Here is a 16,473-nt window from a genome sequence, read left to right on the forward strand (position 1 = left end):
TGTCATTTAACAGACCAATGAAAGACACTGTTGCACTTGGCACGTGAGATTGCAAGTTTGCTATACCTTTCCTCTGACTGATCTTATACGAGTGAGCAGATGCTGACTAAACAATTAAGATTTTCGATGTGTAACCCATGGAGGGGATACAAAGGAGAAGGTAAATTTATTTTCCACATAATTTGTCACCTTAAACTAAAATTTATTTCTGTAGGCTATCCTAATGGAAGTCAGCTGCTGTAATATCAGTGTAATTATTTGATAAGCTCTAAGCTGTACATTCAAAATCTACATCCATCTGAAATTTCACGGTGCCATACATATTTCTATTTTATCAGGAACATAACAGTGAAACTTCATAATGGACACTCATTACACGGAATTCAAGGTACAAGTTCAGGTTTTTACAGATTTATTGGTCCAAAATTTCAAAATGGTTCAAATGGCTCTGAGCACTACCGGACTTGACATCTGTGGTCATCAGTCCCCTAGAACTTAGAACTACTTAAACCTAACTAACCTAGGGCCATCACACACATCCATGCCCAAGGCAGGATTCGAACCTGCGACCGTAGCAGTCCCGCGGCTCCGGACTGAGCGCCTAGAACTGCGAGACCACCGCGGCTGGCTCCAGAATTTCCTGATAGGTTAAAGAGGTCTAACAACAGTGGAGGTGGATCATGAGTTGTGCCACGATTGGTAAGTCTGTAAAAGCATTTCTACGAAAGGTAAGGGCACGGGCTGTTGTACTAGTCTAGCAGACAGTTTAATCTGTCAGGGCATTTCACAACTACACTCACAGCACTGTAAACTTTTTGTACCTTTTGACACTCTTTCTTATGCTTTCCATCTATCACAGGTTCACTTTTTGAAGCCTCTTTGCAAAATCTGTCAAGACAAGAGTTGTGTTGACGAGGGGAGGTCATAAGTGCCTCGAAACTTACATTACTTCATCACTGCAAAACCAAGAAATTCTCTATAGACAGGAACTATTACATGGCTCTTAATTTTCTTCCATTGCTGGTGCATTTTTCCAGTTTTCTCAACAATTCTGTGCCACACTACCGTTGGTAGTTGTAAGAATGTTGAGTTAAACAATGGAAAGTCCAGGATGGGGTAACGACAATATTGTGAAAATGATAGATTGCTACGCACCATATAAAGAGAGGGTGAGTAGCAGACAGGCACAACAAAAAGACTGCTATACAGTGAAGCTTTTGGCCATACGGCCTTCTTCTGAAGTAGAAAACATACACGTAAGCACAACTCTCACACATATCCACTGTGTGTCTATTTGCTGCGTAAAGTTCTGTATTTTGCAGGAGATGGGTTTATTACTTTCTTAATGGACCTGTGAGTCAGGTTTAAAATAACTAAGTTGACACATTCTGTCCATTAAACATATTAACATTTAAATCCAGCATTTTCTCAAATACTGAGTAATTTAACTTACGGATAATTTGCTCGGAAACAGTTTTTTGAAATGCTTTGGTTTGACTGCAGAGTTACTAAACTTACCTTATTGTTTCGCATCTTTACATGTCTGCCAATATGTTTCTGCAGCTGAATTTCCTTTCCTTGTCTCAGCAATTGTTTCAAAAATGTTACAATTACTTCAGCTGAATTTCTCATTAACCAGTAGCACTTATTATTTGCTTATTTAACTCACACCAACTAGTTTGTTGTTCAAACACAATAACAGGAGTCACACACATGTAAACAGATAATGTCTAGCACCTAAACTTGTCTAGGCACTGTCCTGACATACATATACTATTTCATGACCACAAGGCTCTCTGGCCATTTAATCTCTCTGATCATTTTCTCAGAGCTACTTCCCCACCTATGTTATTAAGTTGTTTGCTTTAGGATGGACATGTAATGCCAAATGATATTTGCCACCAAATAGATACAACTCTGCAAATAATATAGGGTGCCCCTAGAAAAATGCATCTTGATGACTGCCTGGCTCCATATTTCTTTAAAAAGCTTTTAAAAATATAATGGTTGACTTACAAACAGCATTCATGTTTGATGTGCATATATTCTCAATGTGATTTTGTTAACGACATTACATTTGGCATTGTCACAGCAGAGTTGCAATACATCAAGCAATTATTACTGATATTTACATAACTGCTACTTTTTAACTCTCTCTCCTTTGGTCAGGCACTATCTAATGTTAATGAGGAAATTCTAACATAAAATAGGTATCTTAACAAATGAGGATAAAAAAGGACTTACAAATATACTGCAGGCAATTTTACTGAAGAAGTCGGGGGAAAAAACGTGCTCCAGATTGTTACTGTGTAGACCCTAATACTAGTGTTGCAACATCTCTAAAGACTTTTGTGGATGTAGATTTCCTTCGGAGGAGTAGGTGCAAACAATCATGGTTTTGCAGGAAACTGCATACCCACAAAAAACATGCATACATTTTCCATGAAGGCACCGACTGTCTTGTCTGTAGTAGTATAACGAATCTACTTCCTTAGTAGACCCCACAAAAATTTTGCCACTATAAAATGTAACTACTGTGGTGACAAGAACATGAGTTGTGGCCATGTGTGTGTTTTCTACATTACAAGAAGGCCCTTTGGCTGGAAGCTCACATTTACCAATCTTTTTATTGTGCCTGTCTGCAACTCTATATCTTCTCTATACGGTGAGTAGCAATATACCCTTTACAAAATACTGTCATTATTCCATCCTGGTTTTTCCATTATTAGATGCTTGGATAATTAATGGTTTAATGGGCTAGTGTTTCACCATGTAGCCCATATGTACCATTTCACAGCACTGCAGCATATAGTAAGACGTCAATCAGTCAGTAGGTAGAGTGCACAATTGCAAGAGGGGAATTAAGTTGTGATTTTACACAAGGTATGTATAAAATATTGAAAGAAAGTAAGAAACAAATTTGGGGCCGGCAAATGCATTTTTGTTTCTCACACGTGTATGCGCAGTACAAAGAGAGAAGTTGAAAGGGGTGCCAAACAATGACAAACAGGGAATTCTGAATTGTGCACATATTAATTTATTTATGAATAGCTATATGCACATGTATGTTGATGGAATGACAGACTTCTGTCACATAACTGAAAATTTTTTTGTGACTAGCTTACATGATTTATTCAATGTTTCCAACCTGAAGCTTGGTTTGACAACTCACTGTACTGTACTGTATGACCTTACTGTGCCATAATGTGCACAGCCTGGATTATTTGGCACGATAATTAAATCATACATAAGCAATTCAATTTATTGAGTAAGCACTAGCAGGATTAATGATTAAGTATGACATAATGTGACTGTGCCAATGACCCAATAAACACAGTTAAACAGAGGTAACTGAAAACATGTAAGTTCCAATAAGTTAAGCTGTAATATACACTGGAATGGTTAAAACTACACTCCAACTATTCAAAATGCAGAACACTTCAGGACACTCACATCCTATTTAAGTTCAAAGACATTATCTTCAAATATTCGAACACAGGGATGTCTTCAGGCTCGGGAATAATGAACGATGACTGGAACTGAAATACAACAAAATAGCTGTTTCAATGACTGCAATTTAAACTGGCAATTAAAATATGTGATGTGGTAGCAACTGACTCAAAAATCAATGTATGTGTGCCAAGGAAAACCACAACCAATAGTTACTTTAAAACTAAACAAACTATTTCACAACAAACAAATTTATTTCCAAATGCAAAAGCCCAATGAGGGTGTAGAGCTTGTAACAATAAGCCACCATAAGTAAAAATGTGAAGCTTTTTTTATTCTAAATTCAAGAGATGTAAAAACTTCTAGTACTGCTAACTGACCTTGCATCTAACAATGTTCAGACAGAGATGGTGTTTGTATTTGATTAGCAGAATAAAATCTAAAAAAAAAGTTACTTGACAAAATACAAAGGAATGAAAGTTTGTTGAAATAACAAGGAATGAATTTTGCGCTTCTACCTCAAATGGGGAACTACAAAAATGAAAAATCATATCCATTATTTTTACATCATTTGTAGCTTCATGATGATATTTCACAATCATCATCAAAATGAATCAACAACAGTCAATTGGGTAATTTCATGTGTAATCACCCAGTTGCCCTTATGTCATAGGTTTTTCTGAAAATTTGGTGTAAGAATGTACATAATGATGAGTTAGGGTTAAAATATTTTTTCTGGAACTTTTTGACCAAAATTGTAATTAGGAGACTATTTTGAAATTGGGCCCCTTCTACCAACTGACGTTGAGAAATGGGGTGTGCCTTGTAAGTTTGTAACCACTGTAACTTTTTTTTATTTATGAATCAATTTTATTCAATTTGGTGCCATTGGAAAGTAAAAGAATAAAGCTGTACTATAAAAATTATTAAAGTCTAAGCAACAAATGTTTGAAAATTTGTAGTTAATGTAATTTCTCAGCAAATTCTTTTTGCAAATTTCAGGATTTTTTTTCAGCGGAATCACAAGTTTCACCACCTGAATTTTTGTTTCAAATAATTCCTATTGCCATACTATTCAACATAAAAAACAAACCAGAAGAGTGTTTGTCCTCTATTGTTAGACCTTATACTTTTTCAACAATGCTATAATAATTAATTGCTTCAAATAGCTAATCAACAATACATGAAAAATTCAGTCTAGCAGCTACACTCACAGGCTGTGTGTTATGTTTTTGTGTGTGTGTGCACTTTATGGTCTTGATTTTGTGCTTCTTACATAAGCAGCCATTCTGTCTTGTAAGTTATTTGAAAGAACAGACAAAACCCTCAATATGATAACGTTCAGGAAATAGAGCACCTCAATATGAGATAGTGAAGAGGAAAGATTGACATTGAAAAGAGAAAAAAAATCATCCAGTCCATGCATGGTTGTGTAACGTATAACCAGAGAGACTCAATTTAACTTCCATAAGTGCAATGGGTTGCATTTTTTTCAACGTATTACAGTGCCCCCTGATGATGTATAATTTTATTGAACGTACGCTAGACTACTCAATCATATTACAACCTACTAATGGTTGTTGCAGTATATGCTTTGTTTAATTGTGGCTCGTTATGTTTTAGTGAATTTTATTTATCAAATATTATGAGTGAAAAAAGATCACGTATTTTATTTAACTTTTTTCACGTGTTTTTTATATCAATTACCATTATAAATAATGATATATAAATATTACTATTATTTATTAATAAATAATTTTGTTTCATACAAAATTATATTATTATCAGCGATAATTGATTTAAAAATACATTACATTAAAATTTAGTGTCATATTTACAACTCAATTTTGAAGAGGTTTTTTATAATTAGTTATTATGCTTTAAATTATTATTTATTCTCTATTCATCAGTTTAATTATAAAGTTAAAAAAATCGATATTTGTATATTAATTTATTTGTTAAATGTAATTTACAGCTTGAAATATATATTACCTTCAAACCAATCATTAATCCACTCAATTTTAACAATATATAATCAAATAATAAATAAATAATTAATAATTATTTTTGTCATTGATTTTTTTATTGAAAGTTAATTTTTAGGTATTTCATTTTAAAGGCTGTTAAGACATTATCATTACTACATTTTTCAGGTTACAAGTATTTTACCCAGAATTTAAACAAAAAATTTCTTTATTTATGTAAAATTTATTACTCATATACAATAATTCAAATAAAATAAATAAAACAAATTATAATAAACATTATGCAATTTCACAATCAGAGGTTTTATGTATAATGAACCTTACTACACTCCTATAGTACCATCTGACTGACTGTCATGAAATATGTCATACTATCAAGTTGAGGGGTTTTAGAATACCATATTGAGAGGTTTTACAAATCGAGGGGGTCCATATTTAGGGGTCCGCGTGTAATATAGAGTGGTCATTAACTCTTCCACATTTCCCCCTTACAGATTCTTCATAGTACATTCTTGACTAATTAGAGAACAAGAAAAAGTTTCAAACCATCCAGTTCTTTTCTGCAACATACACAGTTGATTAAAAATCAAAATGGAAAACAAATGTTGTTTTAGGTTTTGTGTCAGAAGACATTTATTTAATAGATATGTCAATCCTGAATCAAGCTGATATTGAATTACTGAAGCTAAGAAGCACCTGTGAAAATATTGAGTGTTTGCTCTTCTCACACAAGACTCTATTTGGGAACATTTGAAGACAGACAATGAATTTGCTGTGATCCTTTTAAGCAGCATGGTAAAAAGATTGCTAAGAAATTTTTGAAACCTATTTCTTTAACCAAGGCAAGGAAATATAAAACCCTCGGACTTATCCCAGGTACCAAGCTGTGCATAACATGCCGTAAGGACATTTTATCTCCTATGGGGGATAACCTTCCAGGGATGGATGAATGTAAAGTTGAAGCTCAAGAATATATACCAGATCCATCTACAGCTACTCAAAAACTTAATGAAAGTTGTAAATTACTAGAAATTTCACTATTTAAGGTTACCAAGAGAGCACAACACAGACACCCAGAAAACATTCGATCCAAGTCTCGTTGCTTAGCTTTAAAATTTCAACAAATAGCATCAGAAGTGCTACATGTTCCAGTGAAAAATGTGTCTGAAGAAACTGGTAGTGCTGAATGTACAGACTGTAATATTTTAATGCAATAACTTAAAAAGAAATTCAGCACAAGTTATGTTAAAGAAAAACTGCAAATACTTATCTTAGAACCAGCTTCATGGAGTAAAGAAAAACTCCAAATGTTTTTTAACACTACCAAATACATGGTAACTAAATCAAGATATTGCTAAAAGAAGATGTTATTTTGTCAAAAGGGAGATATAATGTGGGAAACAGAATAGGTAAGGTTGTGGAAAAACGTGTCCACAATTTTTACTGTGAAGATGATATAAGTCGCATTTCTGCTAATAAAAAAGACTGTGTCTGTGCCTTCAGAAAATGGCAAAAATAGTGTACAAGGCAAAAAGACTAAATTTACATAATCTGAAAGATGTATACTTAGCTTTCAGAGATAAATACCCTTAAGATAAAATTAGTTTTACTAAATTTTGTGAACTGAGGCCAAAAGAATGTGTTATCGTAAACAGTTGTGGAATGTATAACGTATGTGTATGCACATGTCACCAAAACGTAAAACTTAACGCATGCTGCACATGTGAAAGAACCATACACTGAACTTCTACAGAAACTTGTGTGCAAGCTGGAAAACGAGGAGTGCATGCTGCATCGCTGTTCTCTGTGTCTTAAAGAATATGAACTGCGTATTTTTTTGTGGAGCTGGAGCCCTTACAAGATTGTGAAAATATTGTATTCAAACAATGGATGCAAGCTGATTGACCAACACTGGAGACATTAATGAAGACGACTGATGAATTTGTTGAATATCTCGTGCAAAAACTTCAAAACTTAACACAACATTATTATGTATCAAAATCTCAGAGTCACTACTTCAAATCAAGCAACGAAACCCTCCCTGTTACTACATGCATCATCATAGTGGATTTTGCAGAGAACTATACCTGTTTGCTTCAGGATGCTCCACAAGGATTTCACTGGCAGAACATTCAAGTCACCCTTCATCCTTTTTGTGCAGTACTTTAAAGCAGCATTTTTATAGTTTAGTGATATAGTTGGTCCTTTTATCTTTCTAATGACACCAAATTGAATAAAATTGATTTATAAATAAGGGAGTTATAGCAGTTAAAAACTTTCAACCTATCTTTCGTACTGACGCCAGTCAGAGAAAATGCTAGACATTTCAAAATGGCCCCCTGGCTACAGTTTGGATCTAAAAAATTTGAAAAATATGTATTTTATCACTTTCTATTTTTGTACTTTCTTACACCAAATTTTCAAGAATATCTGTGACATGATGGCAATGGCAATGAGGTTTGGGTGATTTTAAATGAAATCAGCCAATTACCACATGTTTACAGCACATATGTGTTGGTTTAACTGTGAAATTACAATGAACTTGTAAATAATGTTCCATACTGGGTCATCTTTATACATAAACCTGGACAGTATTTGTTGGGATTACTAGTTACACATCACAATGAAATATTATCCCACTCAGAAATCTAAGGATACAGCTCATTCACTGTACACCAGTGTGCATTACAAATAATGTGCAATTTATAAACTAAAATCCTCTATTAGGAAATTAAACATAAGCAGACAAAGCATCATACTACCTTCATCCTCAGTGGTTGTCATAATAATAACAACAACAACATTTATAAGTATATAATTAAAGATGTTCTCTATAGTCTGCAATTTAACAATTATATTCAACACAGTACTGTAAATCACATAACAACAACAACAATAATAATAATCAGCCCCTGCCCAGAAAGAACATTACTGCTAGGAACAAACCATTATTAGTTACCAAATAATTCTACTCCACATACAGACTGTTTGCTCGTACATATTTTCTGGTTTCACAAAAAATTATTAAGTTCCATGCACACTTTTCTCTATTACCTAATTCACTGCCTCACTGATGAGTCTGATGTATCAACTATTTTATTTAGTCTATCAAATCCTACATGTACGAGACACACAAGGATAATGGACACACTTAAAATTTTTAGAACAAAACTTCACTTTACAATATGTGATAGAAATTTTAAGCCACAAATTATAGAAACTGCTGAACAAATTAGCTTATGTGTAATAATACACTAATAACTCAGCATAGCACAGCTCATAAGCCTAGATCACAGTTAAGAAACTCAAGTCACTGTATACAAACAATGCTACAAGTTAAAAATAAAACATGAAAACATAAGAGCACATTTCAGACCAATTATATATTTTTACAATAAACTTATACATACCTTAGTAGTGCCACACTGTAAACCAAGAGTACAAGAACTTTTAGGATAAATTCAAAGGTAGATATTCATCAACAGAACAAAAAGGATGCTTCAGTAAGATATTTTGTTCTCTAATCCTAAATACATTTCTATTTTTTCTGATTGATGATGACAGTTTATTTCAAAGCAAACCACCCATATTTCTAACACCATTCAACCTTTTGGCCAGTGTTATGACTATGTAGGTGAATGTCTGCACTAGTACAAGTACTACGATCAGGAATAGATTTAATACTCTGAAGCAAATGCGAATTCTTACTAACAAAAGTCACAGTTTCTAATACGTAAATTCAGGGAACAAGCAGTGTTTTCAGTTCCCTGAAAACAGGATTAGAGGCGTTTTTCGCATCCCAAAAATTTAGAAACACTGACCCCCAAGATGGAATACCATGCAAAAGAATAGAGTACTTAAGCAAAGTAAACTGTTGCAAGAGAACAGAGTACTAAAGCAAAATAAACTGTTTTTAGGGTGGAGGTATCCAGGACTGACCACCAATACGAAAAGCATAGCACAAACCACTGTTTGTTTAGTATATTTTCTCCGTGAATATTGCACTTTAAGTTAATGACCAGCCACACAACAATAAGTTGGATCTCATTAACTTTCTCTGCTATTGTGCTCTTATTCTTGGTATTCCACTACACAAAACCTTACAAATTTTATACAGGCCTACAAAATATCTGGTACACACAGTAACAGACTGAAGCAGCAGGCTTCATGTGGCAAAGTTTACAGTATCCATGTCTGTTTAAGAATAACAAACTCCATTGTGACTCTTCACATCTCAACAATTTCATAATGTTACATCATTCATCAAATCTACACATATATTCGTGAAAAACTGAGACTATAAACATTATGCTGACAGAAATGTACAAAGTCTTGTGCCAAAATGTTTACTGCCAGTACACTTCATATTTTGCTAGCATGTAAATATCAGTTGTGAGGGCCTTGTTGTGAATAGTTTTTTCTGTAACTAAATAGCTGTAACAACGCGATGTAGCAGTCAATTCAAGAAATATTAGCCTATTCAATAACCGAAGCATAAAAATAACAGGCGACTTAAGATATAAAAATCCTTACAGCCTCTTTAATGAATCTATCGCAAGATACTTCTTAAGACTTACCTATCAAACCCACCAATAGTATGATGCAAACTGCAATTAATAAGGCTCGCGTTCTCATCTGCTGAGCCCAGGCACGTCTTTTCATTCGGTTAGAAGCTTCCCTGAAATCTATACTCGCAGCTGTCAATCTCTCTGATGTGTCCTGTAGTTCTTCAAGTCGTTTGCCTCTGTCTAGGATTTTCACATTATCTCTTAATGTTTCAATTACTTCGGTGATCTGACCATGCACTCTATTACAATAAACACCAAAAATCAGTTGTCATACACCAAATCAATGGTACTTCGACAAGAAATCAATTCGTTACTTACTGCTTAATACGTTCGTTTTCTAAGGTTTTCTTTTCACGTTTTGTTGATGGAGAACTGAAAAACATACAAATTACCTTGTAAATCTACAAAATTCAAACAACAAAATTAATCCTGAATAAAAAGCAACTACCACTAACAGTAAGCAAACACACAGCACCCAAGTCACAAGTTAACCTCATTACTCGTTTGTGAAAATTTATTACTTCGGGCACTTTTATAGCATTTGACAGTGACACAAAAAAAATAATAATAATAAAATGATGATTCACTTATTGACATAACTGATCACTTACAGGCATTACTAAAGCCTTCACTAGGAAACAGATTAGCGAATTCTCCCATTATTTGTCACTTGCTGAACAGTTCAAGAATGTTTACTTTCGTTATAAATAACTTACTTAAGAAAGAAACCTTCATCTTCCTCACTTCCACTTTGTTGTTCCAACAGTGAAGCCTAAAACGAGAGAAACAGGAGTAATGACGCCGAATAAATTCACACATCAGTTTTCAAACTACTAACTGATACAAAAACGCACTCTTTCCTCATCTTTGGCGGCCACTAAATCTTCTTGAGGCACAGTTTTCTTAAACTTGGGCGGCATTATATGTTCATGTAACACCAACGCGTACCATCTTTCTTGTCAAAACAAGAACTGCTGCAACATCATATCTGAAACTGGCACAGTAGAAAAATATTTTCAAGTTATACCTTCAAAGACGACAAGCAAAATATTGCCACAATTTTCATTTCTTAATGCTTATTTTTCGCAGGAACTACGAACAACACAATCGTTTAATTTATATGCAAGAAGCAAAGCACTATCCTGCGATACTTCACGCTGTTCTGTGCTGCCATCTGGGCGCATCACCCTGTAAAATGAAGGAGAAATTGAAAGAAAGCTGTGGGCGATCTGTCTTTGCAATCAATCGGGTGTATATGAGAACTATCCGAAACCAAATGGTACTAGCTAGATAGCTTTTAAGAGTCTTTGGGAGTTGGAACTTACCATGCTTACAGTTGTTAAAATTTACTTTTATAAAATGCTTGTGGATGAGCGCTAAGGGAGTTGGACAATTTTAGAGTGGTCTATGTCCGAGCAAGTTCGCAAATACTAGTTGTTAGATCATTTGAAAAGCTAGAACAAATTTACTTGTGTTTAAACTTTCTGTTTAAGGCAACTATACAGCTTACTACAGTGGTGCCTAATGCGATAGTCGGTATCGTTTTTATGTGGTCGCTGTTCCGGAAACGCATTTGCAAAGACTGCTGCGTAATTCTGTTTCTTTATAGTGTATTACAAAACTTAGAAGTGCCAGACGACTTATATATCATTACAGTGAAGATGTATAACGCCATGTAGACAATCACTTGCTTTCAGGCGCTTCTGCATAATTGCTTCTAGATAATGCTGCTTATAAATACAGACTGATTTTTTCAGCATATTGTTTATTCAATATAGTAATCAACGTGTGTGACGCGTAGTCCACGACGAAAATCGTAGTTAGAAAAATTAGAGTGCGAGCAAGTGACAAAATCTGTATTTGAAATACAACCTCAAAGTATTCATGAGATGTATCAGGAACCCTTTAATATTATGGTTATTATTTATTTTTAGTGCTTCAATCTGGTATTCGGAGTACTGTAAAACGTAGCACAAAGTGTAAGCGTAAAATTCCAGAAAGGGGAAAGAGACATAAAAACTACTGTATTTCAGTTTTTGACTGGACTGGCCGTAATTTCGTGCAATAATACGCAACGGCAAATATGCTGAAGTCATCACATCGAAACGAGCTCCTTCGGGCTGTTGGATTTTTCTCAAATTATTTTCTTATTTGTTGCATTTTGCCGATGATTTGATCTTAAGGGAAGATGTTTAAATCAGAGCGTCGTTTCTACTTCTTTAGTTGTCCGAGCGAACGAGAGAATGTATTGGCAAGTCGGTTTCCTTGACCTACATCTCAAAAAACTTCGCAGTTGTGCGGATAGATGGCGCAGCAGACACGTTCTTCAAGTCTTGTCGGAATGTTCCTGCCCCACCAGATGATTCAGAACTTGCGGTCTACGTCACTATTGACGTCACCGTGACGTTGAGTGTACGTGAGGAGACGGAAATTTCAATCCCTTCATTCTCTGCTTCAATAAAGTAATTTCTATAACTTATAAGTAACTACACAAGCTTTGGCGATCTTTATTATGTGCCAGAAATGATTGATCGTAGAATATGTAACATATACAGCGTGGAATGTTTCCATTTGTTTATTTCATGTACGTGCGCTGCGCACTCGTGCTAGCCTCGGTTCCCCCACCACCGCGGGGCCTCCAGTCGCCTCCTGACTGGCGAGGCTACTGCGCAGGCGCCGCAAGCCAGCGGTTTTTCCTAGTTGTAACTTGCATCAGCTCCGCACTCGGCGAAGTGATCTCGAGTGGAGAGGACGTGTTCGCGAAAGCTCCGCCGTCTCGTCGGCGGCAGTTCTCGAGGAAGTAAAAGTGTGTGTTTGAGTTCTCAGTTTCTCAAGTGGGCGTAACTTCACGCGTGCATTACACATCGTTGCCGTCAGTAGGACTGTCGTCATCTGAACAGTGAACAACACGGCAGCAATTTGTGATTTGTCGGAGGACCTGTGTAGTGTTATCAGTGATCGAAGTGTGAATTTTGAAGACAGCTGGAACCAAGCATGGTATGTTGGCTGCGGTACAATGGATTCGCCGCAAATGTATGACAACGCTCATCCTTCAGTAACGTCAGTGGACATTGCGGCTAAAAAAGTGCTAGTGAACGGTCAGAATAGCAGCCCCATCTCGTCGATCAACAACACAGGCAAGTCTACAGGTGCGATTCTTCTGAAGCATCAACAGTACCACCTGCAAGAGCATCAGGGCGATCTGGCAGACCTGAATACCCCGGAGATATCGTTAGATCTGCAGAATCTAATAGAGGACAGTCAGTTTAACGAAGGACTTTTTACGGAAATTTTGAACGGGCAGCCGCACGGTGTAGTGAAGAACGCGCACCACAGCCACCACCACCATCACAGCCACCACCCGCACGCCGGCCACCACCCTCACCCCGCAGCGCAGCACCTGCCTTCGCACCACCCTTCCGCGCGCTCGGCCAACACGGCTTCGCTGCTCGGCTCCGCGTATCCCCGCACTACTTTGGCGTATATGCCCCAGCCCGTCCACTCGGGCGCGACTTACAACTCTGCGGCGGCAGTCACCGCCGCGAACGGCGCCAACTCGAACGGCAGCACCGTCTCCGAGAACAGCTCGTCGGCGTCGACGGGCTCCGTGCCGAGCATCAAAGAGGAACCACTGGATCCTGCGGATTTCCGCGGCGCCGCATGCCAGCAGCAGGGAGGCGGCAGCGGCGGCGCCAATGCAGCCGTGCCCGTGCCGTACTCCGGCGCGGCCTACTCGCCCCCGTCCGGTAACTTCGTCAGCAACGGGGGCGGCTCGACGTTCACGACGCTGGTGACGCCGGGTGCTGCGGCGGCGGCGGCCGCTGCCGCGGCGGCGGCCGTGCACGGGCACCACCCGCACCCACACCACCACCCCCACCAGCTGCTGGCCGCGGCGAGTCTGGGCGCCGCCAAGGCCGGGGGTGCGCCCGCGGCGCCTCCCTCCGCCCCCAAGCCGCCGCAGATGCACCACCACGGCTCGGCGGGCGGCGGCGGCCGCAAGAGCTCGAAGGCGATCGACAAGGCCAGCGACGAGTACCGCCGGAGGCGAGAGCGCAACAACATTGCGGTGCGCAAGTCGCGCGAGAAGGCGAAGATTCGGTCGCGGGAGACGGAGGAGAAGGTGAAGCTGCTCGTGAAGGAAAACGAACGCCTGCAGAAGCGCATCGAGCTGCTGACGGAAGAGCTGAACGTGCTGCGGTCGCTGTTTGCCAACGTGGGCGTCGTCCCGGAGCAGCTCCACCGCGAGATCAACAAGCACCTGGATGCCTTCCAGCAGCAGCACCAGGGCCTGTGATGGGGGCGTTCGGGCCCGGACTCCGGCCCGACTCGACACCACCAGCACGCCGTACCTGTACCTGAGGGCGCGCCAGGTAGTATTAGCTCTGCTGACGGACCTACTAAATTTGTTTCGCCGCAATTCTTGCTCGGACAGTCGAGTGTGCAGTGTATGTACAGATAAGACGTTCACCGTGCGCGAGTGTCACGACCTGCACAGGCAGAGTTTCGGCTTGGCTCCCTGATGTCAGTCGAGGGCGAATGTCGCCGCTCCTCTTCAGTAAAAATATTCTCAGAGAAATAGTTAAAAGACGGTCTGGCGTAGGACCTGTAGATCTCCTGTGCTTTATTTGCAGAACGTTTCCATTCCTTTTACTTCTCGCACTAAAATTGCCTTTTCATGTCATCTGTCACATTTCATTATTACCCTATATATAAACTGAAATGATTGCTCTTTGGCCTGGAGCAGGTGTGCACGTCAAAGATTGCGCTAAATTACCTGTTATATCGAGCCCTTTCGATGCAAAAAATCTCATTTCACGAGTTAAAAAAACTGTCTTACAAATTATCATCACTGTCCCAACGTTTCTCTAATCTGTTTTGTGTATTTTTGATACCCTTCATCTACTGTCGAATTCCGTTTAGTGCCTTGCAAAGTGTTGTACTGTAGCCTACGATGTAAATACGAGTAAATGAATGGTTCCTAATTTGGTGTAGTGCGAAATTTTTGTACAGTCGTCAGAATTTCTATTCTTGGATGCAGTACTCTGCACATACTGTAGAACTTCTACAGTGGAAGTATACTGGTGCTTTCAATTGCAGTTGTGTAACAATTTAGTCTTTTTATTCGTATAATTTATACGAGAACATATATGTTCGTATCTTTTAACAAAAATTAGACTAATGAAATATATCAATAATTTTCTATGATTTTTATTGAGATAACGATTCTATATTTCTGGACTATATTCTCATAATGAGTGACATTTTCTATACTAACTGTTCCGTTCCAAGAGTTGTGACAGATGTATATTTCTAATGAACATGTACAATAAATGCATGTAATTACTATATGTAAAGACAATCTGCAAATTGTGTGTTTCCAGCTGCAATAACAATGATGCACATGTATATGAAGTGTAATTTACTATGTACATGAGGAAGACAAGACTTCAGTCATTGTGTTGGTCTCTAAATTGTGATCGCCTCAACTGTGTAGAAAAGAATTAAATCTCATAGTATTTAAATTTTAGTGCAACATTTGTTTTTGTTGAATGTAAATTTTAATAATAAATACGTTGAATTATGAAATAAAATATATAATTGAAAGTTACTTGTTGAGCAGTTTTATTAGATTTTATTTAAGTTGTGTGATAGATAAAGTTAAGAAATTGCAGGATATTTTCATGGTATCTGAATTAGATACTGATTGTTTTTAATTTTATAAAGAAGCTTCTAGAGAATTGGAAACCTACAATGTGTGGCAAGCATGACTTGTGCTGTTTTGTTTATTAAATATTGTTCTGTCATTGCATTAGACAACTGAAGCACGCATGCAAAAATTATGCAATCTCATCTGAATTTGATCTAGATAAACTGAAAGAGAGACGTCATAACTGCAGGCTGTTAGGTTCAGTAGGCTTCATCACACCAAAGACTGCACTGTCATTCGAAGTTCTGATAACGGCAGCAATATAGACAATTATAGCTGGTATAATCAAAAGAAACGAAGGTCATGTGTGTTTGTGTGAAACTGGTATGAACACATATTTATACGTTAAAACTAGTATTTATTTTTGTTTCCATAAATGTGGTGAATGTTAACCAGCAGTGAATGTATAGTGTATGACAGTGTGAAAACTTCTTGTCATGTGCACAAAAGTATATTTTGATAAAAAATATATGAGAAATAGAAGAAACAATGCATTCTTTTTTCATGTGACCTTTTCTAGCCTAGACTCTCCTCACCTGTCGAAACAGAAGAGATGTTTTGTTGTCAGAATGTGCTAACACAATAAGTGAAAAAGCTGTAAATTTATTACGAGAAAAATAAATAGCGTAAGAAATGAGAAGAACGTAAATATTATAAAGCCATGTTTATGAATATCTGTTCACAAGGAAGTAGAAAAATTTCTTTTTGAAGTGCTATAGTAATATTCTCTTTTGAACAAAGAGTGGGCTGAAGGCTGTTTAAC

At 37.5% G+C, this 16,473-nt stretch overlaps 2 protein-coding genes across 2 annotated transcripts; one reads left to right on the top strand and one right to left on the bottom strand.

Moving 5' to 3' along the window:
* Positions 1-3,014: 3,014 nt before the first annotated feature.
* On the bottom strand, positions 3,015-11,186 carry LOC126278260 (vesicle-associated membrane protein 4-like). The gene is made up of 6 exons (XM_049978260.1): positions 11,124-11,186; positions 10,858-10,997; positions 10,720-10,775; positions 10,322-10,375; positions 10,013-10,242; positions 3,015-3,539 (listed from the first exon to the last, which is right to left on the bottom strand). Exons 2-6 carry the CDS (start codon positions 10,921-10,923, stop codon positions 3,508-3,510), a joined length of 438 nt encoding a protein of 145 aa, XP_049834217.1. The 5' UTR covers positions 10,924-10,997; positions 11,124-11,186; the 3' UTR covers positions 3,015-3,507.
* A 170-nt stretch (positions 11,187-11,356) lies between these two features.
* Positions 11,357-16,200, top strand: LOC126278259 (CCAAT/enhancer-binding protein-like). Its single transcript, XM_049978259.1, has one exon. It carries the CDS (start codon positions 13,020-13,022, stop codon positions 14,295-14,297), a length of 1,278 nt encoding a protein of 425 aa, XP_049834216.1. The 5' UTR covers positions 11,357-13,019; the 3' UTR covers positions 14,298-16,200.
* Positions 16,201-16,473: the final 273 nt, after the last annotated feature.

The sequence above is a fragment of the Schistocerca gregaria genome, chromosome 6 (genome assembly GCF_023897955.1).
Source record: "Schistocerca gregaria isolate iqSchGreg1 chromosome 6, iqSchGreg1.2, whole genome shotgun sequence".
NCBI lineage: Eukaryota > Metazoa > Arthropoda > Insecta > Orthoptera > Acrididae > Schistocerca > Schistocerca gregaria.

Bases quoted from the DNA above. Each gene is read 5' to 3' on its own strand.
- LOC126278260 (XM_049978260.1), bottom strand. From the start codon at position 10,923: ATGCCGCCCAAGTTTAAGAAAACTGTGCCTCAAGAAGATTTAGTGGCC. The intron at 10,376-10,719 runs GTAAGTTATTTA...TATGTTTTTCAG, and splicing joins GATGAAGGTTTCTTTCTTAA to TTCTCCATCAACAAAACGTG. The intron at 10,243-10,321 runs GTAAGTAACGAA...TTATTGTAATAG, and splicing joins GAAAACGAACGTATTAAGCA to AGTGCATGGTCAGATCACCG.
- LOC126278259 (XM_049978259.1), top strand. From the start codon at position 13,020: ATGGATTCGCCGCAAATGTATGACAACGCTCATCCTTCAGTAACGTCA.